This window comes from Paracoccidioides brasiliensis (assembly GCF_000150735.1).
Source record: "Paracoccidioides brasiliensis Pb18 unplaced genomic scaffold supercont2.11, whole genome shotgun sequence".
Classification (NCBI taxonomy): Eukaryota; Fungi; Ascomycota; class Eurotiomycetes; order Onygenales; family Ajellomycetaceae; genus Paracoccidioides; species Paracoccidioides brasiliensis.
In genome coordinates this window covers 267,212-282,798 of record NW_011371368.1, presented here as the reverse complement: position 1 = coordinate 282,798, position 15,587 = coordinate 267,212, and the positions used below count along the sequence as shown (strand labels likewise).

Below are 15,587 nucleotides of genomic sequence, written 5' to 3'. Positions count from 1 at the left end.
TCATATCATCCTCTCCGCTTTCTCCCATTGCTTTGCTTCTCTTCTTCCTTTGCTCCCCATGTTTCTCTGCCATCCACCTGTTATTTGGCATTATCCAGCACATTGTTCCGAGAGAATAAAAGCCAATAGCCTTCATGGCTATGTCGGAACGCAACCGCCTATCCTGAAGGGGTAGCTGTAATCGAAATCCTTTCCTCCGACTGGAAAATTCTCTTTCTCCACTGGGCTGTCGAGTTTTCCAGCCCTGTATTCTTCACTTATTCGCTGACGTTTTTCTGAGACTAGCCTCCACACTTTCCCTCCCAATTTCCCCTCTTTTACGGCACTCTCATTTTGTTTTTTCTATTTGTTTTCGTCTTCTTTCTTCTTCCTCCTCCTCCTTCCTTCTCTTTCGCAGCAAGCACGTAGAGCTGAAAACTCAAGTAATATTCTTAAAGTCTCGTAGATTAGAAGGTCCATATTTTGCCGCAGCAATGAGCAGAGTGGGATTGCTACGCTGAAAATTCGGGACTATCAAAAGCTTCCTCAACGACAGAAGCAAGGAAGCACGAGGAGGCGGTTCATCTGGAATCGCAGAGGAATAACAGGAGAACGAGAAATGCTGGGAGAAAAGAGAGGGAAAGAGAGAGACTTGTAATCCAAGGATTTAGGTGGAAAGATATATTTGACGTGGTTAATCATCGTTAGCCTCGTGGGATGATCCATTCCCATCAAGCACATTTTGAATCTCACGGTTTTTATATCCTGCAACCGTCTCACCTGTTAAGTCGAGCAGGACCACCTGAAATCGGTCTGCACCTGAATGATTTTAAGTTAAGAGATATTTGCAGTGATGATCATGTATGGGCCCAGATTGTGGCAGTCTACAAGGCCAGAACTCGGGAGGGGTCATCCAGGAATCGTCTACGGTAGCCGGCAATTTCCATCGCAACAGTGTTGAAGTCTTTCACCTTGTCGCGGCGCATATCGTTGATGGTCTGCTTTAGTCCCGCAACATATTCCTCTTTTTCTTCGGGAGTCTTGCCTTCTCTCACGGAGCCCATTTCAACAAGTATTTTGTCCTCTGTATGAGTTAATATCAGTCCTAGTCAGCTTACGACCAAAGATGAGGGATCAAAAGGGGACAAATGGAAAATATGGCAAGGATATGCGATGGAAAGGAGAAGTTAGAATGGGATCGGATATAGGAAACGGGGCAGGAAATAGACTGTAAAGTGTGAAATAAAAATCAAATTGTTGGGATCAACTCAGTCGACGCACCGCTCAAGGCCATATCTCGAAAATGTTGATATTCACACGAACGGTCGTTACAAGATCCACCTGCGGCTTCATATGGGCATATATAGTTGTGCGGATCGATTTTGTGGCTGTAAGTTAACGAACGAAAACCCCCATTTATATCTTCTGTAAAACGAGGATGATATCGATAGGCCCTAAATAGCTTCAAAGGGCTGTTATATGGAGTGAAATAGTGATTTACACGCCTTGTATCCTCGTTATCCTAACAAATATGTTAGAGCTGTTCGGCATAGTCAGACGAGAAGTGTTTCGATACCTTGGTGGGATCCGGGCAAGGTTCAGTCATAGATCCCTGTGTGTCTAGAATTAGTGCGTTAACATCTCGGGAAGGTTGAGATGAGAGAGAGTCGGGAGCCGAATGGTTTTCTGTACTATCATTGTCTGGCGAAGCGGAGCCGAAGGGTGGTGAGACTATGGGATGGGAATTTTGGGGAACAAATTCAGGTTCAGGTGGCTCATATACATCTGACCCAACTGAAGATTCCCGGGAATTCATTGAATCGTCAGTGATATCTGCTTGATGCATGAAATGAGCCGCTTGGTTCTCCGAGGTGGTACAGAGAGGCCTAGGAGACCCACTTGTTTGAGACGGCTCCTCCTCTAAATCGGTCATAACTGCGTGTACCATGGATTCAGAAGAATGCGACTGATCTTTTTCTATTAACGGTTCCAACTGCTCTTGCGCCTCCTCTTCGGCAAACAGATCCTCTGTGTGACCCATCGACTCATCCATAGCAGAGCTAGAGCATGATGTCCCGTCGTCCGCCATGTCGCCGGGGGAAATGTCCTCCTCGTTTTCCTTGGAGGATGGAATTCTCATATCTATCGCTTCTTGAGATGTTTTTGGGACATTCTCAAAACGCTTGACTGTCACTGCTGGCTCTTCGGTTAACGGTTGGACAGTTGAAGTGAATTCATGATCTTGAACTACCCCCCCGCCAGTTGAATCTTCAGTGATTTGCGCACCACTTACGACAGAATCCATCGGAGAAGTTTGGGGTGGAACTGGTAATTAGGATTGAACTATTATGAGTCTCTGGCTTGTAGAAAAATATAGCTGGTAATGCGACTGAAACTCTATGAAAAGGATAACTGTATTACTCATTGTGGGGATAATGCTCACCTTGGTCATTATCTCCATTCTCACCTGCCTCCTCTAGACGGTCCTTGGTCGCTTGGAGCTCTTCAATAGACAATTCTGCTGTTTCAATTCCAAGAGCGTCCAGTTCTTCGACCAGACGCTGTTTTCCAGCTCTTCCTTTCTCGATTTCAGCCAAAAGCCTCTGTTCCTCCTCACGAAATTGTAATAATCTCGCCTCCGATCTCTGCAGTTCAGCCTCAAGTGCGGGTAGTCCAGACTCTATCTCCTTTTTCCGCATGAACTTTTTGCGTATCGATTCAATCTGGTTGGAATCGAAAGGAGTCTCTGACAGAACTAACTGAATACGCATCGAACTAACGGAATTGGGTGTTGATTGAGCTCCTGGATTCATTACCCCTTCAGGGTTGCTGAGAACGACCGACGAATTCCCATGCTGACTTGAAGGGGGTTTGTCAGGTAAAGCTGCCACTGTGGACTTCCATTGCAACCCCTGAGTCGTTATAACGGACCCATTTTCTTCAGCCGAGGTTGTAGTCTGCCGAACTAAGGCGCCCGGCGAATCTAACCGGCTTGTAGACAGTTTCTCTTTTTGCCTTTTCTCCAGTTCAGCTATTTTCCGGCGCATGGCCAATATTTCCATGTGTTTGACGTGTAGATCATCCTGTTCTTTGACTCGGCCAGGTGTTTGTGGTAGAGATACTGCTGGAGTAGAGCGATGAGAGTAATTTCGTGAATGAGAGTCGGAGAGAGGAGGGAAATCCCTAGATGGCAGGAGAGTCGATGTCGCATGCCCGTCCGAGCCGGCGATGGCAGGTCCAGATGCAGATCGCTCTGGCACAGGAGCATCGATGTCTGACCCATAAATAAATTCGTCATCACTTATATCGATAATTACCTTGAGCTGGGGGCTCGCCGCTCTCCCTTCTTCGGCAAATTTTCTCTTTGGAGGAATGGGGCTCGGATCATCGGTAAAATCGGACGCTCTGGGGCGTTTTCGGGGGCTACGTATTTTCCTCGACAATGGCTGGGTTGACTCGATCGAGTCACCATTAGAAACGGAAGGCCTCTCAACCTTGGGAGGTTCCGAACTCGTCATAAACAAACCAGGGATGCGAGCAGGCGAGGGTGGCTCGGGTTCGGGAGGGCGAGAAGGTAGCGGATGACTCAAGGATGGGCGAGTTTGGAGAGTGTGAGATGGGGACGGTTGAATTGGATTTTTTTGGTAGAGAGCCGGTCCAGCGCTGGCGGGAATTGATTGGGTTGCAACTGGGGATTCGACAACTGGTCGAGTTTGGGTTCTCAAAAGACCTTGCTTCTTCAGTTGTTCCATTCGCTGTCTAGCCAATTCCGTTTGGGCTTTATTCTTCTCTTTTGCGCGGGTCTCACTGGCAGTTTGTTGCAGCGATTTCTGTGCCGGTCCTTTAGCATCTTTATGCGTATCATTGCTAGGAAGGGTCAGCTGCTTTTGTGGGGCTATTAATTCCTTTAAATCTTCAGATTTCCCTGGCTCTAAGTTACCAGATGGTTTTCCTGCTTTGGCTGCAAGCATCTGGGCAATCAAATCCTTGCGTTCCATAGGCTTGCTAGCATTTGTAACCGGCACAGTTGTTGCCTCTTGTGTGGGTTTGAGAGCCGATATGCTGACCGGCTCGCGGCCAGGTTCACCTAGAAAGCCTTGGCTCACTGGCCGAGGTGTTGGATCGGGGGCGATTGGAGTTTTTGTCAGTGGATCAGCCATCGCCCCTTTTGACTCATTAGAAGTGACAGGCTGAGATGCAGGCTTCTGTGTGGATGTAACTTTGAGCCCAATTTCCTCATAAAGTCGTTTGAGAATAACCGGGTCGACGCCTTCATTCACAAGTTCATCAAATTTTATATTGTGCGGAGCTAAACCTAGCAACGCTCCTAGCGCCTGAACTCGAAGTTGTGCTGGGGTCTTGCTATATATAGGTAAAGCGCGGGTCCCGTTGTTATTAATAGTTGTTTTGTCATGTAGGGTTGGTGACTGAATGGAAGCAGCGTGCAATGAATCACATGGATTTGTGGTTCCTGCTATAAGAAGAGAATGTGAGTCTCAGAAAGCTACATTATCACCATCACTTCTCCCAAATGGAATAGAGGCATTGTTACCTAGGTGGTTAGATCTTGGGTCCCGGGCAGAGTATCCAGAATCCATCTTAGTCGGCTCATAGGGCGGAAGCCTTACTGGCTTATCTGAATGCAGTTGAGCTTTCTGTGGGTGCTGGGCACTTGATTGATGGGGATGAGGAAAAGGCTCTGCGACTCGGTCAGCTGACTGTTGAGGCGATGGTGAACCATCGCGAATACCCGGGGTATCAACGACACTAAACCGCTTAAGTCGTTCATCTGGCTTATATAATGGAGGGTATGGCCCCGAATTGGCATCTTTGAGTTGACGGTTTTGGTAGCCATCAGACTTAGAAGAATCTGTCTCTTCTTCTATCTCCCCATTGCTTAGCTCCCCTTCCTCCCGATCGCTAAGATCCATAAGTTCCGGGGACTCAATCGCATCCAAACACGCAGGCTTATTTTCTTTTAGCGCAGAACCCACTACGATTGCAGGTGCGATATCAGATTGACCGTTTTGTTGAGGCTGTTGGGCAATACCCTGGGGAGGGTAGCCTAGGGAAGCGGCACCAAAGGTCGGTGGGTAAGTATCTGCCTGGTGAGGAGTATGGCGAAACGGAGGCATATAGGGAAAGGGTGGAGTGTAAGCCAGATGGTCACTATTATTTCCCGAGAGGCCTGGAATCTGAGTATTGATATTGAAGTCAGAAGTGCTATTGGCCCCCAAAGGTTGGGGGGGAGGGGGAAGAGGAATAGGGGCTTGAGGTTGGTGGTATCCATGAGCTGCCTCGACTGACGATGCAGAAGACAAGTCTGGGGCCCACTGCTGAGAGGGACGGTAGTGGGCTCCAAACGATGGGGTAGGTGGATAATTTGACGACATTCTGCAGCTGTATGTAACCTGTATAAGGTAGATAAATGGATGAGATGCTTCAAATCATGAAGATTCGACAGGTGATTATACTGGTCAGCGGCGGGCTTCAATGCCCATTGACATTGTGCGAATATGGTAGCAAGCCAGTGACAATACAATCGCAAAACAGTGTATTTACGCGTCAAGAAGAGCAAAATGTAGGAGTATTCTTCATCTGTCTCCAAATCGCATCATACGCACGTCCAAGCAAATATATGCACCTCGAAGGATGTCCACAGGAATCCTTTCCGATACGCAAGTGCTGGCCAGATGACCTCGTTGGGCTGAGTTTCATCAGTAGAAAACCAGGTACATTATACAGATATGGGTAGAGGTCAAATATTTGGGCAACATATGAAGTATTCGAGATGTGAATACGTGGGAGCGGGGGAGCAGAGGACGAAGTGTGAAGAGATGGACGTTGAAGAGCACAGAAAACCGAGTTTCGATGCGGACTGGGAAATTTCTCCAGAAGCCACCGTAGAGTCCAACGGCGGTAAGGTCATGTGACATTGAACCGCGGCAGGGGTTTTAGCGCGGGTGCATGGGCCAACGATCCAGCCATCAACAATGTAAACAAACAACTGTGTGTGTGTATGAAGTCACCAAACTTTACGCCCATGTCAAGCAACGGGTCAACCAACAAATAACCAACGATCCCCACCCTCGAACAAAACGAATTTCTTCTCAGGGATGAGAGGAAGAGCTTCTTTTACGTCTTGTATTTCACTTTGGATTTTTTTCTTCTTTTCTTGTTTTTGTTTCTCATAATTTGTCTCTTCTGATATTGTACTTTTGTTTTGTTTGCTTCGCGCTCAGAGGCACTTGACAACGCAGCGATATATACGGCCCAGTAAAGGAACGTTGACCTCATGAGCTCAATCGGCTTACAAAAACAAAACCTCCCGATCGTCTGAGAATGGCTCCTCCACAGAGCCCGTCTTCGAGACGTAGCAACCCCTTCACTCGAGCTTCTCCGTCAGCTTCCCCACAACCCCAACCAGCTCCCGCATCCGCCCCCAGACCCAAGTCTGTTGCATTTACAACTCCCGTAGCCACACAGCCATCGGGGCATACCCGTAATGCATCCTTTTCTCCAACGAGCTCAGGAGGGTCTTTTCCCTCCCATAATAGACATCACTCAAATTCAAAGACCAATCTACCCGTTTCAAATACATTTGCTCCTCAATTCATAAAATCGGAAGAGCTACGGAGAGGTGCTGATCAGATCCGTGGCATAGAGGGCGACAATGACTTTTCAGGAAAGCGATATGTTTGGCTGAGGGACCCGGAGAAGGCATTCATCCGCGGAATGGTACTGGAAGAGATGCAGGATGGCCGATTATTGGTCGAATGCGACGAGGGAGGTGTACGTGTTAAATGTTAATTGGAGTGCCCGGAGTGCTGTGGAGTGTGCATGCTGACACCAACTTTTGCCAGCAACGGCATGTCGATTCTGAGAGCGTCGATAAAGTTAATCCAGCAAAGTTCGACAAAGCAGACGACATGGCTGAGCTTACCCATCTAAATGAGGGCTCCGTCGTCCACAATTTGCACACGAGGTATAAATCGGACTTGATATACGTGAGAGGAATTCTGGTTCTACTCGGTTGTCAACATTGAATCGTATGCTAATTGGAAGCTCTAGACTTACTCTGGCCTTTTCTTGGTTACAATCAATCCTTACTGTCCATTGCCTATATACACGAATAAGTATGTGAAGTTATATAAAGGACGAACACGTGAAGACACACGCCCGCATATTTTTGCAATGGCAGACCAAGCATTTCGCAACCTTGTCGAAGAGGGACAGAACCAGAGTATCCTAGTGACGTAAGTTCCTTTTTTCACGCGTCGCAATTAAAGAGACACAAGCAACTGACATACGTGAAGCGGCGAGTCTGGAGCGGGTAAGACAGAGAACACGAAAAAGGTGATCCAATACCTTGCTGCTGTTGCGTCCTCAGAGAGCCCGCAAGGCCGCTCTACTAACAAGCAATATTCCAACCTTTCCCAACAAATATTAAGGGCGAATCCAATTCTCGAAGCATTCGGCAATGCACAAACCGTGCGGAACAACAACTCATCGCGCTTTGGGAAGTTCATTCGAATTGAATTTTCACGGGCAGGCCAGATCTGTGGAGCTTTCATCGACTGGTATCTCCTAGAAAAGTCTCGTGTCGTGAAACTTAATCCCCAAGAACGAAACTATCATATATTTTACCAGCTTTTGCGTGGTGCAGACAGCGAGTTGAGACGGCTTCTCTGGCTTTCTGACCTTGGTGTTGAAGATTTTGGTTTTACGCGGGAGGGAAATGACTCGATTTCAGGCGTTTCGGACATTGATGAATGGAATTCTCTCATCGAAGCTTTTGGTATCATGAATTTTTCTGATAACGACCAACTATCAATTTTGCGAACTGTGGCCGCGGTTATGCATCTGGGAAATATCAGCGTAGCCAAGGAAAGTCTTCGAGCGGACCAGGCGATACTGACGCCTGAAGGATATCAAAGTGCTACAATCGCTTGCCAGCTTTTAGGCATTCCCGTGGAACCATTTGTAAAAGGTTTACTTCACCCCAAGGTCAAGGCTGGGAGAGAATGGGTAGAGAAGGTCCAGACCCCCGAACAAGTCCGCCTCGGTCTTGAGGCACTTGCAAAAGGTATATACGAACGCGGATTTGGCGACCTCGTTACCCGAATCAATAACCAACTAGACTGTAGTGGTACGGCAGGCGATGACAGCTATTTTATTGGGGTACTCGATATCGCAGGCTTCGAGATTTTCGAGAACAACAGCTTTGAACAACTCTGTATCAATTATACAAATGAAAAGCTCCAGCAATTTTTTAACCATCACATGTTTGTGCTGGAACAAGAAGAGTATGCCAGGGAACAAATCGAATGGCAATTTATCGATTTTGGGAAGGACCTTCAACCGACAATCGATCTCATCGAGCTGCCTAATCCAATTGGTATATTCTCCTGCCTGGATGAAGATTGCGTGATGCCTAAGGCTACTGATAAGTCATTTACCGAAAAACTTCATTCGCTCTGGGATCGCAAATCCCCGAAATACCGCTCTTCCCGATTAAGCCAGGGATTTACCCTTACCCACTACGCAGCTGAGGTTGAGTACTCCACTGAGGGTTGGCTGGAGAAGAACAAGGATCCTATGAACGACAACGTCACTCGACTCTTATCCTTCTCAAACGATAAACACATCGCCAACCTCTTTGCCGACTGTGCCGATTCTGACGAAGAATACGGATTATCGAAGAGCCGTGTAAAGAAAGGGTTATTCCGTACTGTGGCCCAGAGACATAAGGAGCAACTTTCAAGCCTCATGGCGCAACTGCACTCTACCCATCCTCACTTCGTCCGTTGTATCTTGCCTAATCATAAAAAGCGACCTAAGCTATTCAACGGTCCTTTGGTACTAGATCAACTCCGCTGCAATGGTGTACTAGAAGGAATTCGGATTGCTCGTACTGGATTCCCCAACCGCCTTCCGTTCGCGGAGTTCCGGCAGCGGTATGAGGTCCTGTGCCCTACAATGCCAAAAGGATACCTCGACGGGCAGAATGCAGCTAAAATAATGGTGGAAAACCTGGGATTGGATAAATCTTTATATCGCGTTGGTTTAACGAAGATATTCTTTAGGGCCGGTGTGCTTGCTGAGCTCGAGGAGCAAAGAGATACCCATATACGCGACATCATGACGAGATTCCAGTCTGTTGCCAGGGGGTTTGTACAGAGGCACATTGCGAACAAGCGACTTTACCGTACGGAAGCCACTCGCATCATCCAACGAAACTTCCACGTCTATCTAAATCTAAAATCATCGCCATGGTGGACGTTGTTTGTACGGATGAAGCCGCTCCTAGGAGCAACTCTAACTGCAGGGGAGGTGAAAAAGCGCGATGAGCAAATTCGAAAACTTGAGGAGAAAGCCAAAAATGACATTTTGGAACGTCAGAAATTGGAAGAAGAGCGACGGAGGGCAGAAGCCGAGGTACACAGGATTAGGAAGACGCTTGAGAGTGAGCGGACTTTGGCTCTGGATAAAGAAGAAATCTTCAAGCGACTCCAACTTCGTGAAATCGAGCTCACTGAAAAGTTATCTGGTGCGATTGCGGATCAGGAAAATTTGGAAGACCAGCTAGATGAGCTGATTGCATCCAAAAAGAAGATAGAGGAGGAGTTGGAGCTTCGGCGTTCGCAACTCGAGCAAGCTGCCCAAATAATGAGCCGCCTTGAATCAGAAAAAAAGGAACTCCAGATTCAAATATCTGAACTCCATGCTCAGTTAAATGATATTGAGAATAATCATCGAAAACGGGATGACGAGGTTGATGGTTTATCCCAGGAAATCAAGATGCTCAAAAGTCACCTCAGCTTGAAGGAGCAGAAATTACAAGATCTTGAAGATAAGCTGCTCAAAACTGACCAGGACCTCGGCATCGAGCTCGCCAATGCAGCTAAGGAGCTTCAGGTTTCCAAAAAGCAAGTCAAGGATCTCATCGAAGAAAACAGATCGATTCGTCAGCAGATATCCGACTTATCATCCACATCCACTGGGTATGAAGAATTGGTCAGGCGAAAGGAGGGGGAAATTACAATCCTTCGTGGAGATGTCAAGAAATTGGAGTCGGAGAAGAAATCCCTGGAAGCTGAAAAGACATCTCTCGCAAGCCGGCACAATGATATGCAGCAACGCCTCCGTGATCTCCAGGCGCAAACAGATGCTATGATGTCGGAGAAGAAGAACCTGGAACGTGAGGCTGCAGATGTGAAGAAGCTACTAGAGGCGAAGATGTCCGAAGACGCTGAGGCGGGACAGAGTCGAAAAATGCTTGATCAACAAGTCAAAGATCTCAAGGCGCAACTCTACCAGGTTCAAGCTGATCTTAGTCGCGAGAGACAATCCAGAGACGACGTGCAAATGCTCGGTGAACACAAATATGCTCAACTCAAACATGAGTTTGACAATCTCAATGACTCAAAGATCATCATCGAAAAAGAAATGTACATCCAACAGGACACCTTACGGCGAGCCATGGAAGCCCGCACGGCAGCTGAGGATTCTCGTAAAGAACTGCAAAGGGAGTTAATAAGTTTGAGGGAGCGATTCGCTAAGGTTGAAAGCGCTCGTTTGGATGCCGAGGCTGCAATTGAAAAGAAAAACGCCGCACAAGCTAGTGAACGACAAGCAAGTTTGCGGCGCGACCTTGAGGCTACAGTAGAAGAACTGAACAAAACCCAAAAAGAGCGGGCTCGCCTTGCCACACAAATACAAGAATTGACTCAAACAATGGCAGAGTCTGAGGACTTCCGTATCCGCCATGATCAACATAAGGAGCGCATGGAGCGGGAGCTCGTGACTATCAAGGGACGGCTCACTGCATCCGAAAATGACAACAGGGCACTCCTTAACAAGATCCAGCAGAAGAACCTTGAAATTGCACGTTCGAATTCACGGGCTGGTGACACACAGCGATCGAGGATGGTGCAACTCCAAAATGAAAAGACTCGACTGCAAGATGTAAATAAGCAGCTTTCACGACATCTAGCAGATGCACAACTATCTATCACGTCACTCGAGAAGCAGAAGGAGAAACTAGCTCTAAATGTGGAAGATCTCAACCATGAAGTCACTAGAGAACACAAGGCCACCCGAAGTGCAGAGAAAGCAGCATCCGCATCCAATATCCAGCTTGCAGAAGCTAACAGAAACCTTGAAACTGAACGACAGTTAAGAATCCAGGCACAGGCCAACACGCGGAAACTTCAGGCTGCGGTTGACCAAACAAATAAAGAACTTCAGGATTGTCATCATCAGTTGGTCCTTCTTCACAAAGTTTTTAATCCGGAAGCAAATGAAAATTCGAGCTCCTGGGAGGCTGTGAAGCCGGATATTTCGAAGAACGTAGACATGGCTGTAGTTCTGGAATCAGTACAAAACAAACTTCGGGTTACTGAAGAGAAGTGTGCTCGCGCCGAGAGCCAACTATCTGAAATGCGCAGGCGTCATGCGGACGAGATGGCCGAGCTAGATGCTCGATATTCGTCTTCGAAGCGGGCGCTGCTTGAAGAGATTGATCAAAACCAGGTTGCTGTATCGCGTTCGCCAAACCATTTCAGAAAAAATTCCGAGCCTGTCAAGCGCTTCTCGAATCCTTCCACACCCAACAATCGCCGGTATAATTTTGCTGACGGTGCTAATAACTCTGGTCGATCTGACAGAACTGTTGACACCGTGGCTTTCCAGAAACGGATGGATACTGCTTCTGAGATAGAAATGCTTCAAAATCAACTTCAGCTTACCGAAATGCAAAATCGGCATCTCCAAAGCCAACTTGAGAGATCCACCCCGGTCCGAGATGCGTGGCAAGATGAGAGTCCTTCGATTCGACGAATGCAAATGCTTGAACGCGAAAATGGCCGCCTTCATGAGAAACTTGACGACTCTGCCAAAAAGGTGTCTGCTTTAGAACGGAGCATTCATTCTGGAGAGTTGACCCTGCGAGACGTTCAAGCCAAATCTCATGAGGAACTGTATGGTTTGCTTAACTCCCAGGAGCAGGCGAGGAAATCAATCGTCCAGGTCCACAAGAGTGCATTGGCAGATTTAACAGATGCAAAAGCCCAATTAGAAAAGATTAAGCATGCAAGGGCAAATCTTGAAGTCGAGCTACGAGATGCAAATTCCGAATTGAAGGAATCACAACTTTCTCGGGAACAAGATGCTGCCAGTCGCGCCCAGCTGCTCCAAGAATTTGCCGACCTTCAAATCCGGTTGGATGCAGAAGCTTCCAAGGTCGTTGATTTGACATCAAGCCTAGATCTCTATAAGGGTCGTGCTGATGAATATTTTGCCAAGCTTGAACAGGCTGAAATTGCTGTGCTAAAGGCGACTCGTGCCGAACAGTTTTCCAAGGCACAAGCCAAGGAGGCAGAAGACATGTGCGCGACCATTATGGCGGAAAGAAAGCAAATGGATAGCCTTGTTGAAGACTTACAGCGCCAGACACAGTCCTACGAAGAGAAAGTTGAGGACCTAGCCGCTGACCTCGACGCAGCGCTGCAAGCAAAGAGGAGGCTCCAAAATGAGCTAGAAGACTACAGGAGCCAGCGCGCTATGGACATTGAAGATAGGGAAACCTCACTGGAGCAAACGAGAAAGAAGTACCAAATGGAACTCTCGATCGTAACAAACGAGCTAGAGGTCGAGCGCGAGAACGTGCTCCATATCCGTGGCGAAAACACTCGACTGCGAGAAGAAATTGAAGAGCTTCGATCCAAGTGGGATGACGAAGTTATGAACAGCTCTACATGGGCCAAGGAGAAGTCTCGGCTGGAAATGACTTTGCATGATATATCTATTTCGCGCGACGAAGCCGTAAACGCTCATAACGATGCCCAGAGCAAGGTAGTTTCCCTTCTGTCCCAGGTTCGCGGACTTCGAACCTCCATCGACGATGTTACTGGTGAAAGAGACGCACTGCTGAAAGAGAAGAGAGGTCTTGAAGCGCGTCTCAATGAGGCGTCTGATCGCCTGGCTGAGCTTGCACAAGGCGAAAACCCCTCAATGCGCAACGCCGCTGAAATGGACCGTGAACTTCTTGAATTAAAGGCTAAACTCGCACAGCACGAAGACCTGTCTTCAGCCGCGGTCGGAAAGATGAGGCGGGCAGAAGCTCTAGCAACGGAAATACAGAAAGAAATTGTAGCAGAGCGCGAGTCGACTGCTCAACTCTTCAAAGAAAAGGTGGCTTTAGAAAAGCAACTCAAGGAGGCACAGTTGAAATGTGTCGATTTGGAGACTAAGGGATATACCTCCGCTAGTCAAGACGTGAGATTTTTGCATAAACGGATACAAGAGGTGAGATTCCCACGCACCCAACAACTGCATATTATGTATCACCTCGAAACATTCTAGGACTAACCACCAATCTAATGTAGCTCGAAGCTCAATTGGATGACCAAGAATCGAAGCGGAAGGCTGAGCAACGATCTGTCCGCAATGTTGACCGTACCGTAAAAGACCTTAAATCCCAGATTGAGCGTCGCGACAAGATGAATGAACAGCTATCTGATGATATTTCGAAGTCCCGTGACAAAATCGATCGGCTCCTCAAAACTATTGAAGATCTTCAATCAAATGACTCGGAAAATCAGCTCCAAGCCCGTCGGGCCGAGAGAGAATTGCGCGAAGAGCGAGAGAAATCATTGCGGTTGGAGCGGGAACTGGAGGGTTGGAAGGGACTGCGAGTGGAGAGAGGCAGCGCAATGGGACGCAGTGGTACCATGACTGGTTTAAGTGAGATCAGCGATCGATTCGGGGGTGTCAATGGGAGTCGTCGCGGTAGTGGTGTCTACGTTGGCCCTGGACTAAACGGCCCTATCGAGGTGCCTCAGCGCAAAATGAGTAACTCCAAGGGTTTCCTATGAACTCTTTTATGAAGATTCATGTTTTTGCGTGAGACACTTAGGGTGATGAAGGGATGACTGGCGTCATCGTCATAATCTTTCTTTTCTCTCCTTTTTTGAATCATTGTCTTTATGGAGTAGTGGAGTAGGCGGGGGGTTGTGTTTGTCATGGATGCATGAATTAGGCTATGAGTTGTCCTGGAAAGTTGATTTCGATGGAATGATCCAGTTTGTTCAATCTATGTTTGTCCTTTTTGTCGTTGGTTTCTGTTTAACATTTCAAAGTTGAGCGTAGATGATGTTTTTGATACTGTTAATTCGATTATGGACGGAATCCTCCATGTTTCTGGGGCATATTGTAAACACCCATTCCTGCCAGTGGATTGCCAAATTATACACCGCATGAGATTATTTAATTCCCCTTCTTTAACAATATATTTGGTTCTGTTCTGAAAATAGACTGCGTAAAGAGCACGGAGGAATGTGGTTTGGGCTGATGATGAGCCGCTCAAGTATCTGCGCCCACGCTAACTCGATTAGGCAAAGCTGCATTCACACCAGACAACATCAAAACCTGAATCTCCGCATAGCAATCGCCTTGATACCCAGCACCCACCCCTTCACTTCACCCTTCTGCTCTACGCCGTTCACCAATATTTTCTGCGAGAGGGGATAACCGGATTCAGAACTACGTTTACTTCAATTCGTTTTATCCTATCGTCGCCATCTTTGCGTCTCTTTGTCACATCACAACGTAGCGATGGTGAGGCCTATAGTTCTCCGCATTACGAAAACATAAAATAACTAACTAGAATCAACCTGATATGTAGGCTCGCAACAGTGAAAAAGCACAGTCTATGCTTTTTCGCTTCCGCGCCGCACAAGCTGCAGACCTCGGAATTCTCGATATTGGCCGGACCCGCCGCCCCAAAGCCATCACATCTGTAACTTCGATTCCCGTATGCGAGAAATGGCGGGGACAAGTGCTGAAGGAAATTTCGCGCAAGGTCTCACGCATCCAGGACCAGAGTTTGAGCGATTACCAGATCCGGGACTTGAATGACGAGATCAATAAGGCCATGCGGGAAAAGTGGATGTGGGAGGTACAGATACGGAATCTTGGAGGGCCGAACTATACACGTGGTGGTGGGAGGGTGTATGACGATGATGGCAGGGAGATACCGGGTGGTGGGAAAGGCTATCGATATTTCGGGAGGGCGAGGGAGCTTCCAGGTGTCAAGGAGATGTTTGAGGCTGCTGCACGAAAACAAAGCAAGACGGGTCGAGAGGAAGATGATGGTGGGGGCAGGGTAGGGGATTTGACTCGAAGAAATGTTGATGCTGCTTATTTTGGATATGGGCTAGATGAGGAGGATGGGACGCTGTTGGAGTATGAAAGGCAGAAAGAAAAGGAGGCTTTTGAAAATATGTTGCAGCATGGGAAGGACGAGGCAGTCGATGGGTGGGAACCGCTGCCTGGTGATAGCGGGGACGGTATTGAGTGGAGGCTACCTACCCTCGAGGAAGTACAAGAAGAATTAGTAGATCGGCGACGGAGGAGATTGCTTGACAAAATCCGTTGATAGCATGATGATATACTATTTTCCTGGTTGGTTGGCGTTTTTTACGGTTTTACGGAATAAAACGTTTCATGTTTGCCTACATGTTCATAAAGTATTAAATTCGTTACCCTAGGCATATCTGTGAATACATAATGTAAAAAATTCATCTTAAATAATCATGCGGAATTAG

The 15,587-nt window shown here is 47.4% G+C and overlaps 2 protein-coding genes across 2 annotated transcripts; one reads left to right on the top strand and one right to left on the bottom strand.

Moving 5' to 3' along the window:
- Nucleotides 1-863: 863 nt before the first annotated feature.
- On the bottom strand, nucleotides 864-5,372 carry PADG_07339 (uncharacterized protein; the record flags this gene model as incomplete). Its single annotated transcript, XM_010764381.1, has 5 exons — nucleotides 864-1,063; nucleotides 1,261-1,501; nucleotides 1,556-2,304; nucleotides 2,423-4,453; nucleotides 4,532-5,372. The coding sequence occupies 5 exons, from the start codon at nucleotides 5,370-5,372 to the stop codon at nucleotides 864-866; spliced, it is 4,062 nt and encodes a 1,353-aa protein (XP_010762683.1).
- A 949-nt stretch (nucleotides 5,373-6,321) lies between these two features.
- PADG_12281 (myosin 1) lies at nucleotides 6,322-15,418 on the top strand (the record flags this gene model as incomplete). The annotated part of the gene is made up of 6 exons (XM_010764621.1): nucleotides 6,322-6,771; nucleotides 6,843-6,986; nucleotides 7,051-7,235; nucleotides 7,296-13,287; nucleotides 13,368-13,814; nucleotides 14,666-15,418. The coding sequence occupies 6 exons, from the start codon at nucleotides 6,322-6,324 to the stop codon at nucleotides 15,416-15,418; spliced, it is 7,971 nt and encodes a 2,656-aa protein (XP_010762923.1).
- Between the last annotated feature and the right edge of the window lie 169 nt (nucleotides 15,419-15,587).